This window comes from Herpailurus yagouaroundi, unplaced genomic scaffold (assembly GCF_014898765.1).
Source record: "Herpailurus yagouaroundi ecotype Mexico unplaced genomic scaffold, PumYag 159, whole genome shotgun sequence".
Lineage (NCBI taxonomy): Eukaryota > Metazoa > Chordata > Mammalia > Carnivora > Felidae > Herpailurus > Herpailurus yagouaroundi.
Genome location: NW_024412400.1, coordinates 47,339,897 through 47,362,953, shown reverse-complemented (window position 1 = coordinate 47,362,953; position 23,057 = coordinate 47,339,897). Strand labels below are relative to the sequence as shown.

Sequence of the window (23,057 nt, the reverse complement as noted above, 5' to 3'; positions counted from 1 at the left end):
CTGAACTATAAATATTAAAAAAAATAAATAAATAATTCTATCACTAAAGCCATGCTAACCAAACAGGTACATAAATATACAGTCAAAAATACATTTTTAATGTCCTTAAAGTATTTCACTAGAACATTCTACAATGTAGTTAAACTGAATGTGGGCTGCTGGGCTTTCGGAATCTTTCATTGTATGATATCCGTCCAGGTACTCACAGTAGAGTCTTTCCACTAATTTTGTCAGGAAACCACACTCAGTTTTTCATTGTACTTTACAATTTTATAACAGAAAAAGGAATATATATTTTTAAATTGATAAAAAAAAAAAAAACTTGTATCTACAATAAAGCTACATGCCAAGCTAAAAGGTGAAAGGTCATAGTACCAGGTCAAAGGTTGCCTCGAGGGGTCGCTTCAGTGATTTGACAGCCGACTGAGTCTTAATTAGCAGGCAGCGAGCACATGATGGCAATGGGCCAGTGGGGTTCAAGCGCATTAACATAAACAGCAAGCAGAGGTGCATCATGGGGGCAGCAGTGCATTTTTGGGTAGGTGAGAAAAAACAAATAAAAAAACAAATCATCGGAATGCCATATACAACGAATAACAAGACTAAGCATGCACAATAAAGGCACTACTGAGTTGTTATTGGGAGGATAACTCCTCTTTGTAGTTAATTACAAACAAGATACTCTAACAGAAAAAAAAAAAAGAGTGAAAGGTAGAGAGGAGGAGAGAGTCTGCCTTCTGTATTTTTGCTCAAGTATCCATAAACAAACACAGAAAAGACCTCTCTCGTGATTATTTTACTGTGCTGTGAAAACCACAGTGTTTTTTATGTCTATTTTCATGATTAAGTCTTTTATATATTTATGTAAAAAAAAAGGACAACATTAAAACAGCTAAGCAAAGAACAAAGAATGGACTCATTAAAATCAGCTATTAGATCACATTAAAATTTACCTTCAGAATATAGGTGTTTCTGTTCTAAATGATCCAATTTCTTCCTTGAGTACTGCTGTCTTTCTCCTTTCTATGTAATGGCATAGTCAAGCTTCTCTAGCGTTACAATTATATTTATGCCACAATATTATTTAAGATGATCTAGATAGCACACTGTTCAAAATCTGGTAGCTAATCCTAAAAACAATTTTGTTTCAGCAACTCTCCTAAACAGTTCCAGATTATGTTATTGTTAAAAGCAAGATATATGTAGAGAAGAGCCTTGATGTGCAAAAGAACACACCGAAGGAGAACAATGGCTGATTAGATGGCACACAGAAAAATAAGAGGACTGAAAATGGCAGTATCGTTAAATTGGAGAGGAGACAGGTGTTCTTTACAAAGCAGAAATTTTAGAAACCCTATATCCAGAATAAGACAGAGTATTAAGAGTTAGGCCAAGGGTAGGAGCAATCTGAACCATTTGAGGAGTTACCCTCACTTCTGTGAACGGTAACTTCATTATGTATTGTCTGGGATACCTGAACAAACATATCTTCAGCAAAAAAATAAAAATAAAAATAAAAAAATTTAAGGTTAATAAATGAATAGCTTGTAGTCAGATCTAGTCATTCAGTTTGCTGTACTGACTGCTAACAAAGAGAGAGCTGATGTCTCTACTCACCATGGCAGCTGCGGTGGCTGCTGCCTGAGCGGCTGCAGCCTGGTTGACCTGGTATTGGGCAGCCTTGATCTTGGCTTGCAGATGTGCAGGAGGATGAAAGTATTTGCACTTTTCCCGTGAGCATCTCCCTTTGATGTAATCCATACACACGGTCACTGTGTTGTCATTGGTGTCAATCATTGTGCTGTCAGCGGGATGAGCAAACCGGCAATCGTTTTCTCCTCTGTTGCAGTTGCCACGCTGGTACTCTCGACATACCTAGGAGGTCATTAAGTGCATGGGACTTGGTCAACAACGTGGGCAAATGCGATCTTTCTAGAGAGTTTAACTTAAAGGTGGTAGAGAGCTACACGCGAAAGGGGAAAAGACCATTTGCAAAAAAAAAAAAAAAAAAAACCACAAAATAACTTGAAGAGTTCCTCCTTCGGTGCACAAGTTATAGCCCCATTTCAGTAAAATTTCTGTGAGGAAGAAAATACTAATACTAATTTAATACTAATTATGGTAAAGCATCTAATTTATACTATGTTGATGTATTTATTAATTACCGAGGGAAAAAGAGTAACTTTACAGTGAAGCCACCACTTTATTTTTTTTTAGTTTTTTTTTTTAATATATGAAATTTATTGTCAAACTGGTTTCCATACAACGCCCAGTGCTCATCCCAAAATGAAGCCACCACTTTAAGCAAGTGATCAACATGAAGATCACCAGTAGGAAGACATAATGGCATTGTGTATCTACTGATGGGTAGGACACAATGGACACACCACATCACTTTCATTGTATCGTGGCTGAGAATGCATAACTGGCATTTAATCATATATGTTTTCACTCTTATGTGGATCCTGAGAAACTTAACAGAAGACCATGGGGGAGGGGCAGGAAAAAAAAAAGTTAGAGAGGGAGGGAGCCAAACCATAAGAGACTCTTAAAAACTGAGAACAAACTGAGGGTTGATGGGGGGTTGGAGAGAGAGGGGGGTGGATGATGGGCATCAATGCCCATCCCAGCACTGCTGGGATGAGCACTGGGTGTTGTACGGAAGCCAATTTGACAATCAATGTCATCTTAAGACAAAAATCATGAGGAAATATTGGACAAACTGAAATGGAAGAATGTTTTACAAAAGAACTGATCAGTCCTCTTCCGAAGTGTCAAGGTCATGAAAGGCAAATAACGATGATAAACTGTCAGAGACTGAACGATCCCGGGGTCAGAGAAAGGAGGTTTGTAGGACAACTGGTGAAATTTGACGGCAGTCTGTAAATTGGTTAAGTGCAGAATATAGGTACTAATTTGTTTTGGAAGCGAGAACATGGCCATGCAAGTTGTTAATACTTGGGTAAGAAGGATAGGCAGGAACTCATGGTTCCGTTTTTGCAACTGCTGTGAGAATCTGAAATTATTTACAAGTATAAAAAGTAAAATCTGATAGCTTTGTAGTCAAATGTTTCCAAGAGCTAATTTTTTTTTTTTTTTTTTTTACCCTTAGAGATCCTTGGTAGCTATATAAAGCAGATGGAAAAAGATTCTTGTTTATTTGCTTTATACCTATTAATTTTGGGTGGAGTCCCTGGGGAAAGGGTGCAAATGGATTATTTCTCATGTGTTTGCTCCATTTTGACTCTTATTATTAAAGTTTGTCATGAGGGCTGCTCCAAGCAGGAGTCTGCCAGCACTGTCTTCATCTGGGATAGTGTGACCTTTTTACCACAAGAGGGCCATCTAAAACACAGAATGTCCTTTTTAGTATTTTCATGTTCCTGCTTCTTGTTTCACACAAACAGTTTTTATTTTTCATGTTGTCTTCTCACAAACAGAAAATACACAGATCCCAAGCATTTTATTTTGCAGTACAGCAAGGAAGTGAAATGGGAACCCTGTTATGATTCAAAAGGCACAGGTTTTCTTGGATATGTGTACATAAAATGATCCCATTTAATTCTAGGTACTTTTCTCTATTATATTCATATCCCATTACTGAGCAAAGAGCTTCTTTTAAAAAATACCACTATAATTTGTATCATGCCACATCTTAAAACAGCATTATAAATGATATCTTGCACTATTTTTAAACCTCAAGCTAGCTGAAGCTTTGTATTCCACATACACAGCAATGAGCCAACTTTATTCATCATCTCATTCACTTTCTTCAATTAAAAAATATTACTAAATAAATGCTATAGGCCGGACACTCTGAGAGATATTAAGACTACAAAAATGACTTAGGAGGTTACAGAAGAGCCTTTTTCTTCTTCTTCTTCTTCTTCTTCTTCTTCTTCTTCTTTTTTTTTTTTTCTCATTGCATTTGTCTTCTTGAACATAAGAAAACAACGATAACCAGGAGTTGATAATTTGAAAGTGATTAAGCCGTTATCCAGAACTATTGTCCTCCACACTGGCTGGGCACCAGTGTCAGTGGCAAAGCTTTCTACACCACAAATCCCCAGTCCCTAACCAACACTTACTGAATTAGGCTCATCAAAATAGACAGGAATAGAGACACACTTAAATGAGAATAAAAACTTTTCACGTATGTATATGAAATTGATGCTACATTTAGACTATCGCATGAACAAAAAGGCTGTTTTTCCACATAAGCAAATCTACGTCAGTGTAGTCTCATGCAATAGAAAACTGTATGTGACTGCACACTTCTGGGGTGAGTTCTCCGGTAATTCCTGCTTTCTCGAACGTACTCACAAAGAACCTGGCAGCAGGTGAACTAACACCCTGTCTTTCAATTTATCTTACTCTGCGCCACACCGACAAGAAAGATCCAAAGGTGAGCTTTTTCAGAACTATTAAAATCTAAGATTCGTTATTTTCCAAAAACAAGTAGGCTTAGGCGTGCCTGTGCCAGAAATTTGAGCGTCATTCTCCCAAAATAACAACCTGGGTGCTGGGCTGATTTTGACTTTTTATTTCTCTTTCTGTCTCAACATTATTTTTATTTTCAGTGATAAAAACTTACATTCAGATTGCATACAAATGGTCTTCATTTAATGTTTTTATTTATTTAGGAGAGAGAGAGAGAAAGACAGAGCACAAGGTGGGGAGGGGCAGAGAAAGAACGAGACACAGAATCCGAAGCAGGCTCCAGGCTCCAGGCTCCAAGCTGTCAACACAGAGCCCGATGCCGGGCTCAAACTTATGAACTCAGAGATTATGACCTGAGCTGAAGTTGAAGGTCTAACTGACTGAGCCACCCAGGTGCTTCTACAAATGGTCTTTCTAATACACCTTCTCATTCCTGTCCATCTGCTTTATACGTGTGTGTGTGTGTGGTTCCTACAGGTTAAGGAGTGGTTTCTTATCATTTTCTACTCTTTGTATCTTGCAAGATGCAATTCAGGAGAACTTTAAGTCTATCTAAGAAGAATTGATAGTTAGTGTTCCACTTAGAATTTGTCCTAAAACTAGCCTTTTCAAAGTTTCAAAGAATGTAGTCAACTGCTTTTGTACGATATGCATTTTTTTACTTGCTTTTATTTTTTTCTCACTTAAAGTGCTCCTGACATGAGAAATGGAACAGAAGAAATATACTGAGATAGCTGTTCTCCCATTATTTTTGCCCTTGAAAAAATAAAGAAAAACGATGGAAAATCTCCTGTGAAAACTTGTACTGCTAAGAGCTGTATACCAGAGGGGCCAGAGGGGTTTGCCAAATGCTGGATGTGTGTCTATATCATTGGTACCTACCTGAACAGAACAAACTTCCCAACGCTTTGAAAACACCTTTTTCTCTAATAATCATCACCAATAAAACAGGATCCATCCCTGGACTGCTGAATTTGAGTTTGGCCTGGTTTCTCTGAGGAACTCAAGAAAACTTTAGACTATACTGATCTTCAAAAGAAATATCTTAGGTGTGGTTTCATATTAGCAAATTATACCTGGCGGACAAGCTTCAATAAACTTGATCTCGGAATTCAAATCAGGATAAGAAATTGTAGGATTTACCATATGGAGAATTTAAAACATAACAGGTAAAATTAAGTTTGAAAATCCTTAACAACATTGTGGTTCTTTTTGCTTTTCCAATCCAGTCTTCTGCATGCACACATTTTTCAAATAGTTATAATTATGGTATAGCTACTACTTGGTGACCTGTTTTTGTTCAACAGTGCATGTAAGCATTTTTTAAATTTTACTAAAATATAGTGTCTAGAGTGATCATTTTTGATGGCTGCATTGAATCCCATCAAACAGATGTGCAGAATACAGGGAGCTCTAGCAGAGATCATCTAGATTATTTCCAATATTCTCATATTACAGATAACATTGCAAGGGATATATTTATGAATATAGACATTTAAAAATCATTTTCTAAAGTTACATCTGCAGAAATGGCATTAGCGAGTCAAAAAATATAAGCACTTTTTATAGTTTGGTAAATGGTTTTCAAACAGATTAAAATAATTCCACCTATTTAGCTAAACACGTAATGTGTTTCAATCAAAAAAATGTTGAATCTTTTACTCTACAAACATTAAGGCAGGATTTGTCTTTAAATCAGATAAGTTTTATAAATTTTCATACGAAATAGGTAAGAGGTTGTGTTTACATTAAAAGCCATCATTTTAATGAAGATATTCACTGAACACTTTTATGTTTTTAATTATTTTTTTAACATTTATTCATTTTTGAAACACACAGACAGAGAGAGTATAAGTGGAGGAGGCCAGAGAGAGAGAGGGAGACACAGAATCTGAAGCAGGTTCCAAGATCTCAGCTGTCAACACAGAGCCCGACGCAGGGTTCAAACTCATGGACCGCGAGATCATGACCTGAGCTGAAGTCGGACACTTAATCAACTGAGCCACCCACGTACCCCTCACTGAACACTTATAAATATTAAAATCCATTTCCAGAACCAGCTATTCCGTAATTATGGAAAATTAAAAGTACTTAGAAAATCAAAAAAATCAAAAGTACTTAGAAAAATTCCCAAAGGAATGTGACTTAATTCTATGTTAACTTTTTTTTTTTGTTTTGTTAATTAAACAGCAGTGGTATAATGAATAGAAAATAGAGTTTAGAATCAGAAATTGTGGGTTCTACTTAGTTCCTACATTTACCAGCTATGGAATCATGAATACCAAGAAAGATAATGTATAGATTAGCTGAAAACACACAATACAAGTCTGGTTAAAATAAATAGTTCTGTTATTTGACCTCTAGGTTTTTTTATGAATGTGACAAACCTATTTCAAAATGGTCAGAATAATAACAGGTTTTATAACTATTATTAAATTCAGCAATGTTCTAGAAGTTAAGGCATTGAGCTTCTAAAGACATTAATGCCAACATCTGAACTTATTCAAGGTGGGACAGTCATTTGCATGTTTGTTAAAGAAAGATCTGTTTGAAGTAGTATGTTTTGTGCTCGCCATATTTAAGGCAGTCATTTTTTGAAAACAACTTTCAAAAGCAGGAACAGAGAGCTTATTACAATAGGGAACAGGGACTATTTTAATATTTTGGGAAGTCAATTTAAAACGTAATGACAAATATGAAGGAGCTTATACATATAATATCATATAACATACAACACTGTATATAAATATATATTAATATTTAAGGAGCTTCCATATATATGTACCTATTGTTCAACAATAAGCATCACAGACTTTATTTTTTACGAAGCTTGAGCTATGAAACTTTAAAAAAGGAGGGGTGCCTGAGTGGCTCAGTCGGTTAAGTGGTTGACTTCGGCTCAGGTCATGATCTCGCGGTCCGTGGGTTCGAGCCCCGCGTCGGGCTCTGTGCTGACAGCTCAGAGCCTGGAGCCTGCTTCAGATTCTGTGTCTCCCTCTCTCTGACCCTCCCCTGTTCATGCTCTGTCTCTTCCTGTCTCAAAAATAAATAAAAAATGTTAAAAAAAAATTTTAAAAAGGAATACTGGATAAACAATGATTTTATCAAAGTACCACAGCATTAATGGTCACGAGTATATAATCTAATGCCAAAAAATTATCCGTATTTTTACCTCAAAAAGGATTATAATCTTCACATTTTAAAATTCTGGTGATTATGGACAATGATCTCAGTAGATTGTATAATTAAATTCCCAAGAAAGAAATCTGATGATGTGATACCTACTTTCAATGTTATCTAATAATTGTACAAATTTGGCCGATCTGTACTTCATTTTCCTCCTTCTAAAAAAAAATGAAAAAAAAAAAAAAGACACCCACGTCAGCTACCTCAGAGGATTTCTGTTAAGATCAAATGGGAGATGTCTTTGAAATCTAAAAGGCAGAATCCCTCGTTATACCATTAGGGCAGAGAACACAAGCATATTTCTACAGATAATACAGCTCAGAATTTATCACTTTATCCCATGTAATTAAAAAAAAAAAATCAAACTGACCAAGTAAAAAAATCCTTCCATTTTCAGGTTTGCATTTATTCATTCCTATGAGAAACATGTAAACCAACAGGACAGGAAAATACAACTCTGAAACAAGGTCATCAATATGTCAAAATGCTCAAGTCAACAGTTACTTTTACCACTTTTGCTAAATAAATGAAACCAGAGAAATGCTAGATTTAATTTGGAGGAAGCAATTAGTAGAAGAACAGCAAAAGTGAGTGGTTAAGCTAAGGAGTTACAGTATTTTAAACAACTTACAACTTCTTCATCTCCCAAACAAAACTCAAACTAGTCACAGAGAGTAACTGACAGACTAGATGTTTTAAATGGGGATATGACTACATTGTAAGGAGCCATTCATTCTACAGCCTTAGTACAGATTTAAAAAAAAAAAAAACAAAAACAAAAAACTCCTTAGACCTGTGTGCACAAAACTCTCAATATTTCTTAGTAATTTTCTAGAGAAGTTAAAAAGTCATACAAGCAGCAGCCAAACACCCTCCACAAAAATACAAAATTAAAAGAATCCTACCAATAAGCTTCTCTTATTAAAAAAGTATCTGCTTTTCTAATTTTATTTTGAATCAAATGTCTTCTATATGCAACAGATCATGCCAAATCCATTAAACACCTATAAAAATCTCAATCAAGGCATCACTTCCACTAATACTTGGCCTTCATTTAGCTCTAAATGCTCTTTTTTTATATGTAGTCAATAGGTACCATATTGTCTTATGCCTGTATGAAAAAAGTCACTGGACTCTTCTGTGTCAATAAGTAGTAGAAGCTTTCAGCATCCAGTGGCCTGAATTAGATACTCACGTCATGATTCTGTCAGTAGAATAAAACTTTCAGCACAAGAATAATCTATTTGAAAATACTTTTTGTAACGTTTATTTTTGAGAGAGAGAGAAAGCGCACACGTGAGCGAGCGAGCATGAATGGGGGGAGGGCAAGGGGCAGAAAGAGAGGGAGACACAGAACCTGAGGCAGGTTCCAGGCTCCAAGCTGTCAGCAACAGAGCCTGACGCGGGGCTCGAACTCACAGACTGCAAGATCAGCTAAAGTTGGACACCCAAGCGAATGAGCCACCCAGGCGCCCCACGAATAATCTATTCTACAACAAACAAATTCCAGCTGAAAAATATCAGAAGCCAAGGGGTGTGCCCATCTTTCCTGGAATATAGACTGTTGATATAGAACTGATGCCATAACCAAATAGCAATCTAATATCTTTGTCAGCCTCTGAAATGTAAGGTCAGTGGATTAGTTTTTTGTTTGATTAATACTAGTAGGTGGTATAAACAACCTTAATCATTATCAGTTTACTTGAACAATTTCATTATGTGCACTGCGTTCTTAGCAACCTAACAAAATGTAGAATGTTAAGTGTTTTGGAGGAGGAAGGTTTTTAATTCTGAGTCACAAATAACTGTACATAAGGTAAATGATGAAAAGTTAAGCCTTAAATAACAGGTGCTGGCATCCTGTTAAGTATTTTACAGACTATTTGTGTTTAAGATCACCCGGCAGATTTGTGAAAAAGACTCCCCCAGTGAAGGAAGACCTACGGAATCAGTCTATGGGGATGAGGCCCTGCATTTTTAGCGATCATCCCATGTGACTCTAATCCCATTAAAACTTGGAAACCACGGCTCTAGGACTAAGGGCAAGAACAAGATGCCATGTTTTGTAGCTGGAATGCTCAAAATGTAAACATGTTCCCAAGGAGAATGTTAACAAATGTTAAAAATTTATCCTGTGTTATCTTCTCTGTTGGATTACACTAAACTCTGAATAAGGGCATGTATCTTTTTGTGATTAATTAATTAACTGGTTGACTGGCTCATTTATTCATTTAACAAGTTATTGGGTATCATTTGTGAGTATGGCACTATTCTGATGTGGATCTTTTCTTGCTATTGATAGCCGTTGAAAGGTTTCAAAGGTACTCCTCACAAGTATTTTTTTACTTGAAAGATGTTCAGTAGTTCTTTGGATATTGTTGAATAAACGAGGGAATGAATGCATTCATGGATCCTTTTTGCACCATAAAAATTACTGTGTTATCATGAAAATAAGTCAAACAATAATTTCTTAATTACCAACTCTTCATAATAAAGTAAAGATATGACTGAAAACCTCAGTCCTGTCTAGTACTTATAAATTTTAACAATTTCTTTTTTTTTAAATTTTTATTTATTTTTGAGAAAGAAAGAGAGCATGTGGAGGATGGGCAGAGAGAGAGGGAGACAGAATCCAAAGCAAGCTCCAGGCTCTGAGCTGTCAGCACAGAGTCCAACGTGGGACCTGAACCCATGAACAGTGAGATCATGACCTGAGCCAAAGTTGGATGCTTAACCAACTGAGCCACTCAGGCATCCCAACAATTTCTTAAAACAAGCATTGAAAATAAACTGCTGCTTGCAAATTACAAAAAGGTATCCCAAGGTTAAAAATATAATTTTAAAAGCCTCATTTCAGTGACCAATATTTAAGAGATTTGCTCCTCTTTAGAGAAAACCATGAATACCGAATTTTACAGTATAGAAAGCATACCGCTACAAAGTCTCTTAAAAGGTATCCAACAAAGAATGGATACTATGGATATTGATATAAAGTTGATGTGTGTTTTACATCTAGATATTTAATAAAACATGTAATATACATTTGTATATTTAAACTAATTTAATGTATTTATTAAATATGCTTATTTGAATGTTATATTTAAATAAAATTTTCAATAACTTGTGGCTGGCATTAAAAACAAAAAGACAACCTAAATGTCTTCTAGAATATTCTAACGGGAGGTGATCTTACAGATTATCTGGTACAATCCCCTAATTTTATATGTGTGGAATATGAAGTTCAGAAAAGATCAGAAACTTGACCCAAGCTTACTCATCTAATTAGCAAAACTGCTAACACTAATTCTTGGATTCCTGTTGTTCGACTTAACATTTTTTGTAGTATCACAGTGAGTGCTGTAAATATGTGTCAGTTCTCCCAAAGAGAAGAACCAGAAGGCTGATAATCTATGGTATTTTTAATTTCCTTATGGTCTAACAATTTGGAGCAGAAAGAGAGAAAGAAGTGGCAAGAACAGTTGGCCAATATTTAAACTGATTTAAACTTTTTTCACCTTAAAAGGAACTCAAAATTCAAACACGCACTTCAGAGTTCCAAGAGGCAAAAACAAGAGCATATAGATTTAAACCGAAATAACTACACATGTGGTTAACTGGTAAATAAGTGTGTGCACTTACTGCCATGTCTTTTGGATTGCGATATGCTGTGCAGTTAGCATGAGAGGAAATAACCCGAAGACAGGAGTGTCTAAAATCACAGCGCCAAGCAGAACGACATGCCCCTTAGCTTCACAGTGCAATATGCTAACAGACTGTAACTGTGACAGGGCAGCAGCTCCTGTTAACCAGAATAAGACAGGATGCTGCCCTACCACTATCAAGCACTGAGATAAGAGGAATTCAGGTTAAAAGGAAATGACAGTCATGTCACAGCAGCCAACTGCTGTCACTGTAGCAGAAGACAGACAAAATACACAAAGTAGCTCCTCACAAGAAAACTCCAGAACTAATAATAGAAGTACTTATTTTATTGTTTAAAAGTGTTTGTTTATTTTTGAGACAGAGCGAGCAAGCACAAGTGGGGGGAGGGGCAGAGAGAGAAGGAGACACAGAATCCGAAGCAGGCTCCAGGCTCCGAGCTGTCAGCGCAGAGCCCGACGATGGGGCTTGAACCCATGAACTGTGAGATCATGACCTGACCTGAAGTCAGATGCTTAACTGATTGAGCCACCCAGGTGCCCCAAAAGTACTTATTTTAAATTAAATACTAATCAAAATATAACCAATTACAGACTACCTAAAACTATGGTCGGATGAGTTTATAAGAGTTCGGACCACACAGCTCAGCCTTTAAGGAGATTTAAAGAGAGATTTTTAAGCTTCTTAAACATCATCTCCTATCAATAACTAATTCATTAAAGGTCATCCCAGACTGCCTATTTGGTTCCCGTCAATCAACAATTATGCATTATGAACCGAGGGTTTGCTTGAGAAAGATCAGGGGAGGGGGAAGGTGACTCACACGTTAAGCATCGAGTGATTTTTTTTTTTTAATTTTTTTTTCCAACGTTTATTTATTTTTGGGACAGAGAGAGACAGAGCATGAACGGGCGAGGGGCAGAGAGAGAGGGAGACACAGAATCGGAAACAGGCTCCAGGCTCTGAGCCATCAGCCCAGAGCCCGACGCAGGGCTCGAACTCCCGGACCGCGAGATCGTGACCTGGCTGAAGTCGGACGCCCAACCGACTGCGCCACCCAGGCGCCCCTCGAGTGATTTTTTTTAAATATTTAAAATTCCTAAATTGCCTCCTAAGTTATCTGAAAACAGCATTAGTTAAATAATGAGCAAGTGCAACTGCACAACGACCAACCACCCACAAGTGAAAGTGTATCTCTAGCACACAGCCGTCCTTGGTCCACAGAGGGCACACAACTAGGTCTCCACGTCCTGTCGGAGTTGTCCTTACGGGACTGGCTTCATCAGTAGCTTTTCCCAAAATTTTCATGAAAGGTAAACATGCAAACAAACAATGCACTCTAAAGAACATATGGGCGCCAAAATGTCTTGCTTCCTCTCTGTACTATCACTTGTATGGGAATGAGAGATTTAAACAGTGTTTAAAAATGGAGCTCTGAGCTCACACCCAACTGGAGCATCCTTTCCATGACCTTGAGGAAGTTTTGCCACAGCTTTCCCCTAAATCTCTTGCCCTATAAGATGGAGTTAACAGTATCTTCCTCAGCAGATTGTTTTGAAGGTTAACGATGCAATGCATGTGATGGGTTGATGCTGTGTTTGGTAGAGTAAATCCCCAGTAAATACCAACTGTTACCACCATCAAAAAAGGTGGTGGAGGTTCCCACTACCTTGAAATCTGAGATCTTTTGCAATGAATGCAGTAAAGCCCTACCAACGAGAAACTGGTGCTTATTAAATAAATTCCTGCTAAACTGATTTAGGGTCAGTTAGGGTCACACAACAGCCTTATTTTGCCTCTTTCTTAGTAACTAGTAACACCAAAACTTCTCGGCCCCAACTACCTACTGCCTCATCCTAACCAGAGGAAAAGGAAAAAGTCACTTTGTTCCTTAGTTGGACATGAATGCCGGGTTTTAGAGCTTCAATGTACAATAATGTCGCCATTTTGTTTTCTTCATCTGAAGTTTACCAAATCCATTAATTTATAGCCATGCTCCAATTCTGAAACAACCACTTCAATGTAAGATTTACTTCTTTAATTTCTTTTTCATGCAGCAACAGCAAAGCATATAGATCTGATCATCCTCGACTCTGAGACTTGGAGCATCATACGCTTTCCAATTTAAACCATTTTTATAAGAGCACATTTCACAAACAAAGCAGCCTTGCTATTATTCCAACCAAAATACTGTGAGGCCTATGAGGAAATTCCCAATAATAAATTCTAAAATGCTTTATAGATAGTAGCTGAGCAAATCGTTATGAGAACAAAGTGTCAGGGGATGAACAGAATTGGTTGTTCTTTTTTTTCTTTAAAGATTTTTTTTAACATTTATTTATTTTTGAGACACAGAGAGAGACCAAGCACGAGCAGGAGAGAGGCAGAAAGAGGGAGACACAGAATCTAAAGCAGGCTCCAGGCTCTGAGCCATCAGCACAGAGCCTGACGTGGGGCTCCAACCTAGGAACCATGAGATCATGACCTGAGCCAAAGTCTGACGCTTAATGGACTGAGCCAGCCAGGCGTCCCTTGGTGGTTCTAACTAGCAACAACAACAACCAACATTTAGCAGGCATTTGCCGTGTGTCAGACACTCCTGGAGGTAAGGGCCATTATTATCTCCATGTTAAGGATGAGGAAACTGAGGCCCAATGAAGTAACTGAGGCCCAATGAAGTTAGACTCTGGTCTAACCCCAGAGTCCAAGTTCCTATCCGCTATTATACATACAGATGCTGTGGCTCTCGTAATCATTTCACTGGTCAAGTATGGCATACCTAAATTCTCGCAAAATGCTCCAAACACCAAACCAAGATCTCTGCTTCAAATATTGTTTAACCTTTACGGCCGTGGAAGAAGTAAACAAGCAGCACACTCTGAAAATCAGAACGGAGTACATAAAGGAACCAGTGAAGCATTCCTACCTCAAGTCTGTCTGTCCGCATTAATTTCTGTGCAGCAGCCGCAGCAGCTGCAGGCACGGGGACCCCAGGATTCCCTGTGACCAACATTGGTGCGGTCGGCAAGATCTCTGCTGGAACCAGGCTTGGGGAAACAGGTCCCAGGTAGGGATTAAAGGCTGCTGATGCATTGGTGGCTAAGCTTGGTGCAACTGAAAACATTGGCTGAAAAATAAAATAAAAAACAAAATTTAATATACAGGTCTTGGCTCAAATTTGATATTCTACATTATATAATCTATCCCTCATCCATCCATCCATCCATCCATCCATAATCCATCCTTCCTTTCCGCCCTCCCTCTTTTCATTTAATTCTATGTTTATTTACTTTCATTCAGGATAAGAATGTTTCTTGAATAAGCATTCCTCAAATCAACGCTTTTCCAGAATACAATAGGTAATTCACCCATTAAATTTTCTGCTGGGATTTTGAAACTTGGTGTCCATAATGCTTGTAATTTCTTTTTGAATAATAGATCAATTGTTCAATACAGAAACTTCCTGGGGTCACCTAATCTCCATTTTTATCCTGATATAATCCTAGAAACTTGTCTAAGAAATACATTTCATAATTGCTACGTCCAATGAACTTGAGAGATCTGTTTACAACTGTTAATGGGTTGCAAGTGTCCTATTATCTGGAATAAATAAAGCAGAACTCTCAGCGGATAACAGAGTTTCACAGTCAATATAAACTGGAAATAAATCTCATGGGACATGTGAAAGATGATGATGACACCGTTTCTCTTGAACACACGAGGTAAACTATTTGGCATATTCACTTGTTGCAGGCTCTTCCAAAGAAACTGTAAATATTCCAACAGTTTATCACACTCCTGTGAAACATGTAACGAAGAATTTACCTTACTAGGGAGAAGCCATTCTGAGTGTCTGAAAGTCTGAAACAGAAAACTTCTAAAGAAATGCTACACGGTTTAAAAAAAATACACATGGTATTTTGTGACAAGATAGAATTTCTGCCAGAAATGCTTTAATGGATATAGGAAGATGTGATATGAAGATCTGCATATCAGAAAATATATCTGTTCTTAAGTAGAATTAAATAATTTACTTGAAATCTACTTTAGTGATTTGCTTTTCCAGTTTTTAAAGCATAATCTAGCTCAACAATTTTCTGCCCGTGGGTGGTATCTTTTAGCTTCCTAATTCAATAGATTTTCAATCCTTGAAGTTTGATACTTTGTGTAATAATAACGTTTGTCTCCAAAATACAAAAACTCACGGACAAAATGGATCCTGTTTTTTAAGGGACTTTTTTTTTTAACAATTAATTTTCTTTACCCTGTGGTATAAGGAACAGAATCATGGACAAATTATTTAGAATGAAGGGGACACTAGAATGTAGCTAATTCTTCCCTCCTATAGAAATAAGAAGTTAGATGAACCCTGAGTTTACATAGTATTCAAGAGAGTTTTGGAATAAAGTCTTATATAATTAAGATGTAAGGGTAATTCCCATAGCTCAAAAGAAATGTTTAAAATACACACACACACACACACACACACACACACACACACACACACACCCTTATTTAGGCTGGCCCTGACTTGCCGCATATTTAGAAGGGTAAAATGGAATTCAAGAATTCTCTTTTTCTTAGGGCAGTGGTTCTCAATTACGTAGGTGATTTTGCCTTGTAGGACACATTTGGCAATGTCTGGAGACATTTTTGATTGTCACAGCTTGGGGGTGCTGTTGCGTCTCATGCGTGGAGGTGAGGGATGCTGCTAAGTGGCCTGCAACACACAGCACAGCCCTCACAACACAGAAGGATCCAGCCCCAATGTCAGTAGTGTTTAGGTTGAAAATCCCTGTCCTACGGGATGCACTTTTTTCTCGACTTCACAAATTGTTTTAGGACAGAATTTTTGCAGCTACTGTACACGTTCTTATTAAGACCATGGAAAACAGAATATTTCATACATAATCTGATTCACTAGGAAGAAGAAACAATATACCATACATTCCACTCATATTTTCAAGTTGTAATTATGCTTCCAAACGTGTTGGTTTGAATGCTATGGTTAGCTGCCCTGCCAGGTCGCTGGCTCCTGCCTAATGAAGTGGCCTAAAGTAATACCTCTGGTCCTCAGCCCCGTCCCTGCCCAAAGCACTGACAACAGGAAACCACCTGAGCATTCCAGATATAAACAATCAATAATCTGTCAGAAACTGGGGCCCAGAGCAATCTCTCTCCATCCACAGTTACTTGAATAGCAGCTGATTTTTTACTGCTCCACTGTCTACTGGCTGCGAAGGCAGTGCCAGGACAAGGGTTGACCTGTACAGTGAGTATGTGCTGAACTTGGACTTCTACTCAGAAATATCCAGGTTAAACATACACTGTTACATATACACTGATTGTAATTTCAATGAGACCAACACTCTAATTTCTTATTAGGTATTTAAGAATTATAAGCAACCAAGCACAGAAGACCAGAAGACCTGTTTAAAATACGGACAACAGTCTGTATCATTCCTCTTTGTATTCTATTGCTATGAATTAATGTGTATTTTTCAGGTAGAACTTTCTTAATGAATGCATACTTTGGAAAGTTACTGAGATGTTTATGTCCCTGTACAGAATCTACCAGAATTATTTAGAAGCAGAGGTCAAATTTACAAAGCTATTTGGCGGCAAGAAAAATCATTTATTTTTAAGAAAAGCATTCTTACTTGGAGAGAGTAAGACCAGGGACGAATAAAATTCAGCTCTGTTAAATCTCACTGCATAAATTTATAATCCACAATGCAATATAATGCAACAGTTACATATTACAGATAAAAGAATACTTCTAACTAAAAATATTGATCTTATTAACTGGCAACAATTTTCCTGCTGGATTGTTTCTATTGAGTTGTCATGTGAATGGATTTTCTGACTGAATTCATCAGAGCAAATTCAAATCTGAAGAATTTTAGGGCACTGTCCCCATGCGAAATCTAGCAGCATTAAAAATCTGAAACAGGGGCGCCTGGGTCGCTCAGTTGGTTAAGTAACCAACTTTGGCTCAGGTCATGATCTCACAGCTCGTGGGTTCGAGCCCTGCGTTGGGCTCTGTGCTGACAGCTCAGAGCCTGGAGCCTGCTTTGGATTCTGTGTCTCCCTCTCTCTCTGCCCCTCCTTCGGATTCTGTGTCTCCCTCTCTTTCTGCCCCTCCCCTGCTCATGCTCTGTCTCTGTATCAAAAATAAATATTCAAAAAATTCTTTTTAAAATTCTGAAACATCAACTATTCAGCAAGCGCTCTCTCTGTTCTCTCTCCAGATAAGTAGAGCTATTTGCTAAACAGGTAGCCGATCGATGATAATAATAGCTCTATACTGTGAAACTTGATTCCAAAGGCTGCTCCCAAAAAGTGCAACATTCCTTCCGTTATTTTGAGGTTTTACACATTTGTTACATTCCTTTTTCAAAGAGCACCTTGCTGGAGGTAGGTCACTGCTTGGTCTTATCAGTGCCCTAATCAGATTAGTCAAGCTGGGGAACTGCTTCACTGCCAATTCTCCATTCCCAAAGCCATCCTGCAGACAGTTCAGCAGAGTCGCAGGGATGGATATTAATGCTATGGTATTATCAAGTGCACCCTATTTTCTCTTAAATCTCCACAGGATAACATATAACTATGTAATTGGTGTATCTGATACTGACTACATTCTTGTAATAATGATTTACAGGTATCTTTGTTCCTGGAAGGCATAAGGAAGGTTGACTTATGATTGCCTTTTGGCAGTGAACACCCTCAGCAGAGAAAAAACAAACTGCAATCTTATAACATCAGTGCATTTATGGGCTAATCACTTGTTTGTTTTAAATGAGACATTTTGATTCCATTAAAGTAATCAGGCTTTATTATAAATTAAAATGTTATTCAATTTCACATTATGACCCTAGTTAAATGTGAGCAAACATGATTATTACTAGACTTCCCTCTATTTATTGTGTGCCAGGCATTGTGCTAAGTGCTTTACCTATGTTATTATATTTAATTCTCATAAGAGTAAAATATAAACGCCATAGGGCAAAGGAAAAAAAAAACCTCCATTGTTTCTGTTTGGAGTTGGGGGAGGGGGGCGGGTGGCACAGATATCTGTAGAGTTCACTGCCAAATCCCTAGAATCTAGCTAGCTGCCTAGAACATAGTAAGTACTCAATAAATATACACTGAATGAATGAGTGAATGAATGAATACGTGGACGAATTAAATTATAGTCTTGTCGGGGGTGGGGGGTGGTTTCATTACTCCCTCCCATTCTGCAGACAAGGAAAAGCGCTCACACAGATTATGTGTCCATAATCATAAATGAGTGTATGTAAGACTTAGGATTTGGATACAGGTGTGTCTGATTTCAGGTGATTCTGAAACCTGAGGTTCTCAGTGCTGGCTGGCCATTAGAATCCTCTGGAGAGCTTCAACCCCCGAATGCCCTGGCACTCCCCACTCACCACATTCTCTGCAGTACTTTTCAAATCTCTTGGGTAATTTCAATTCCATACATTATGTGGTCTTCTACCATTTAAACACAGAAATAGATTCAGATTTCTGATTCTGCGTAAGGTCTCTAGGGAGACAGGTTTTCTTACGGCTTCCTTCTTAACATGGTTTTTCCCTCTACATTGAAGGTTGCTCCTGCCCAGTCCACTTGTTTAATTCCTAATCATGCTTCAAGAATCACGACTCTTTCTCTTGAAGCTTCCCCTGATCCACCCACATCTCCAACGCTGACGAGGTTTCTCCTACCCTCTGTTACCACAGAACTCCTCGGCACTCGAATTTGGCAATGATCACCACATGTGTTTACTTAACCATCTCTTCTACCCTGCAGGCACTCAGACTGCTGCCTTATGCAATGTGCTGCCTTCATTCTGCATCCAGCCTGTGACTGCGATCTACGCAGGTCCCCTACACACATTTGACTACACACAATGACTGTATTAATGGATTTACTAACTGGTTTCTCCAGCACACAAACTAATCAGCAAATGCATTAAATGTTTTCTAGTATAGATGTTTGAACATTAAAAAAAAAAAGGAGAGATTTCATGTTACTTCCTCCGCACCTGAAAATTTAATCATTAATTTATCTCGTATGCTTGTTTGAAAAGTATGATTTATTTTTTTATGCTGAGCTAAGTTTTTTTCAGTAATATATTATTACCATGCTGTAATGTGGCAAATAGCATAGGGGCCCTAACTTATTTTAATACATGATGTGAATCACGGTTTATTTTGCATATAATGTTTGTGACTTTTAACAAAAAGTTAATGGAGTGCATATAATAAATAATATCTAATCAGTGTCTGTTGCAATTTACAGAAGACAAATTTTGTCAGATTTTTCTCAATTTTACTTGTGCGTGCATGTGTGTGTGTGTGTGTGTGTGTGTGTGTGTATGTGTCTTTGTAAAGGTTGATCCTGCAAGCAGTAAAAGAATAAACCTTTATTTTTACTCGACAGCACACAATCAAGGTGTATGAAACCATGTTTCTGGGTAGACACAATCCTATACAGGAGCTACAGAAGTCTCTGTAAACAATTGTTTTGCATATAAATGGCCAAAAGCTAATGGAAATTCTCAACAAATTCACATTGCCATGTCTTTTTTTTTTTTTTTTTTTTAATAAGAAGGCAACATATGACTGGAATTAAAATAAGAAATACCATTTAAAGTCCGCTTCTGGATGGACTCGCTGACTGGGAAAATCACAATGACCACCTAGCTTTAATTTTACCTTACCCTTCAATCAGTTTTAATGAAGTAATAACACTTAAATAAAGAAGACTGACGTCTGGCCCATCAAGTAAAAAGGTATCACCACATACGGCCTGGTCCCTAAGATTTGGGCCAATGTCAAGGTGCTCCAGGAAGCACAGACTCCTTGACCAAAACAGGCACTGGAAGTGCAGGTGGAGGGAGCACGACTCAGGATGACGGCCGTGGAAAACATTTTACCAGAAACACTTGGTCATGAAGTGGCCTTATCTCAATCACTAGCTGAATACACTGGAAGGTAAAGCACTAAGAGCCAATTTAAGAACTCTAGGTGTTCCTGGACATGTAACAAATGATGACTTCAAAGCTTTCAGCACTCAACTGCCAGCTGCTGTGACAAAGAAACACCGTGACAGCAAAGGTGAGGCGACGGGAACTGCAAGGAAGCTTCCAAGATTTTGGCTAAGTGCAGTAACTCTGAATTTCTTTATCCCTAGGCTACTTCAAATTCATGAAATGCACAGTAATTCAACTTGAGTTATGTACCTCAAGGCGGCTAGGTGTGTGTACCTGAAGGGAAGCTGCCATTGGAAATTATGGATGGCCAACGTTATCCCTGGAGAGCACAGAGAAAAGCAGATGAGGTCACTGCTGGTGGGACTCCAGAGCTCAGATACAGCTCTCCATAACCACTACTTATGCAGAGTTCTTCAAGGGCAATGACAGCTGGAATCAACAGAATTTCTGAAGACACCTTTCTGGGATGGACCAAAGGAATATACCAGATGCTTCCGAGTTGTGAGCGATACGGTCTATATTTGGTTAGGTTGTTTGGTTTTCTTGTTGGATTATCTTTACATCAGACAGTGCATGGCAATGCCATCATTTTTTAAAGTAGTAGTTAGAAAAAAATACAAATACTTAATTTTTAAAATTTGGGTAATCAAGTCCTACAGGTCTTCCATTTATCTTCAAATATCAATATAATAAGGAGAAATATGATCTTTTGACATTTTTTTTTAATTTTTTTTTCAACGTTTATTTATTTTTGGGACAGAGAGAGACAGAGCATGAACGGGCGAGGGGCAGAGAGAGAGGGAGACACAGAATCGGAAACAGGCTCCAGGCTCCGAGCCATCAGCCCCAGAGCCTGACGCGGGGCTCGAACTCCCGGACCGCGAGGTCGTGACCTGGCTGAAGTCGGACGCTTAACCGACTGCGCCACCCAGGCGCCCCGATCTTTTGACATTTTTATTAGGGGCTTAGAAACCATAATAGAATTAATGGCAGTTATTTAATCATTTACTATGCAAATTTTAGGGAGGAGACAGAGATAAATTCCATTTGTCATTTTCAACTACTTATTTTCTCATCTTACAAAATGGGAACAATTGTGTTAGAAGATTGTTAGGAACTTGCAGAAGATATATTTTAAACGTTCGCTGTATGTTGAAGAAGGCCAGAGATTTCCAATGAACCGACCACGGACTCAGAGCTATGGTTGGTGGATGTCTCCCACTAGTGTTTCTACAGCATTGGTGCCAGAACCTGAACAGCTTGGCATAAAATCCTTGTCCTGCTACACACAAGCCACGTACCTTTTGCAAATTATTTAACCTTTCGGAACCTCTGTATCTTTATTGCTGAAGTTGAGATAATAATATCTACTTCATAGGACGGTTGTGAGGATTTTTGATACACAAAGTAGCGAGTGCAGTAAATGCCCTTAGAGTGTTGTCTTTGCTCCCAAAATGTTAGGCCCTCTTTCTGGTTCTTGGCTTGGCACAGTTCATAGCAACATCATCAAGTCCACAAAAACAGGAAACTCTCCTGTAAATCCCTGAATTCCCCAAGTCAGCCCAAGGTCATATTCTGAAGATCTTAAATTGAGAGACCTGGTCTCTGAAAATTTATGAAAAGAGGAAAACCCAATTGAGGGACATAGTAGCTATTGCCTGGTCTCAGTGGTACTCTCACCAAGCCCCTGGCTGCCTCTGCTAATACATATCCGACCATATGCCCCATTCCATGCCACGGTCTCTATAATTGGGCTTGTACTCTGGCTCCTGCTCATGATTCCTTTGGAATCACAGGGGCAGGTACACTAACACACACCTCCGCTCTCTTCCTTGTATTTGGGGAAGGAAACTCCTTACTTCATTCTTTCACTCATCAAGAAATTTTTGATCTCTGTTATATGCCAGGCACGATAGGAGATGCTTCTGGATTTGATTAGAGCTTCCCAGCTCCTTCTCTTCGTGGTCCTTCAGGCTATGGTTTGGGGGCCAAACTGGTTAGCCCTAGAAAACTAAGATGCTTCACCTACTTGACTACAAATCATGAGACTACTCAGACATTCCTACTCTTCCTGCTATTAAGGATGTGCTCACAGTTATCATCTTTGACAGAACCACTACCTGGGTTGGATCCACATTTGTGCTCTGTCTTCAAACACTAACATCTGTCCTAGTAGCCATCCTGGCTGCTTCCAACCCTGTTATAATCCCTATTTGTAGACCCAGCATTAAAGTTCCAGTAAGCAGCTGGTTATGACCATCGCATTTATTTCCGAATCTCTGTATCATGACCCTCATCAAAACAGGGCTGACTACACAAAGAATCGCAAAGTCTCAGGTGGGGTTTTGAAGGCAAATGTCCTGGATTAAAGCCTTCTCCACAGTCATTAAAGCCCCAAATACTTTAAAATTGAATAATTAAAACGACTTCTATATTTATTACCAAAAAAGTCACCCTGAACAGAGTCTATTTTAGACTGTGATCTCAGGATGCCTATAGCAGAAGGGTAATTCCACATTCAAATCTAGTCATATCAGAGAAAACTAACACAAAGCCTAAATGTGCTCACAACTAATATAAATAAATGTTTTGTTGAAGTAGAGAACTTTCCACCAAAACCACCAGAAAATGTGATTTTTCTGATGGTTTCAGAAACTGTGATTTCGTGATTTCATAAACACCACGTTTGTTACTGTATTTCACAGACATGAGCATAAACATTGTTTACGGTTCGTCCCAGGATTACCCACGTGATGCCCCTGGAATGGCCTTGAG

General features: G+C 38.2%; 1 protein-coding gene across 17 annotated transcripts in view; it reads right to left on the bottom strand.

Annotated features, from left to right (window-relative positions):
* Nucleotides 1–23,057, bottom strand: part of MBNL1 (muscleblind like splicing regulator 1) — a 209,973-nt gene that overhangs the window by 18,519 nt on the left and 168,397 nt on the right. For 15 of the 17 annotated variants that reach the window (XR_005792149.1, XR_005792150.1, XM_040480519.1 and 12 more), the window contains 3 exons: nucleotides 14,213–14,413; nucleotides 1,618–1,875; nucleotides 376–429 (listed from right to left, as the gene is read on the bottom strand). Coding sequence is in view for 15 of the 17 variants with exons in the window: in XM_040480519.1 (XP_040336453.1) it covers nucleotides 376–429; nucleotides 1,618–1,875; nucleotides 14,213–14,413 (513 nt within the window). In the remaining 2 variants the exon portion in view is untranslated. The remainder of the gene's footprint in view (nucleotides 1–375; nucleotides 430–1,617; nucleotides 1,876–14,212; nucleotides 14,414–23,057) is intronic. The other 2 variants (XM_040480521.1, XM_040480523.1) reach the window with 1 other exon arrangement.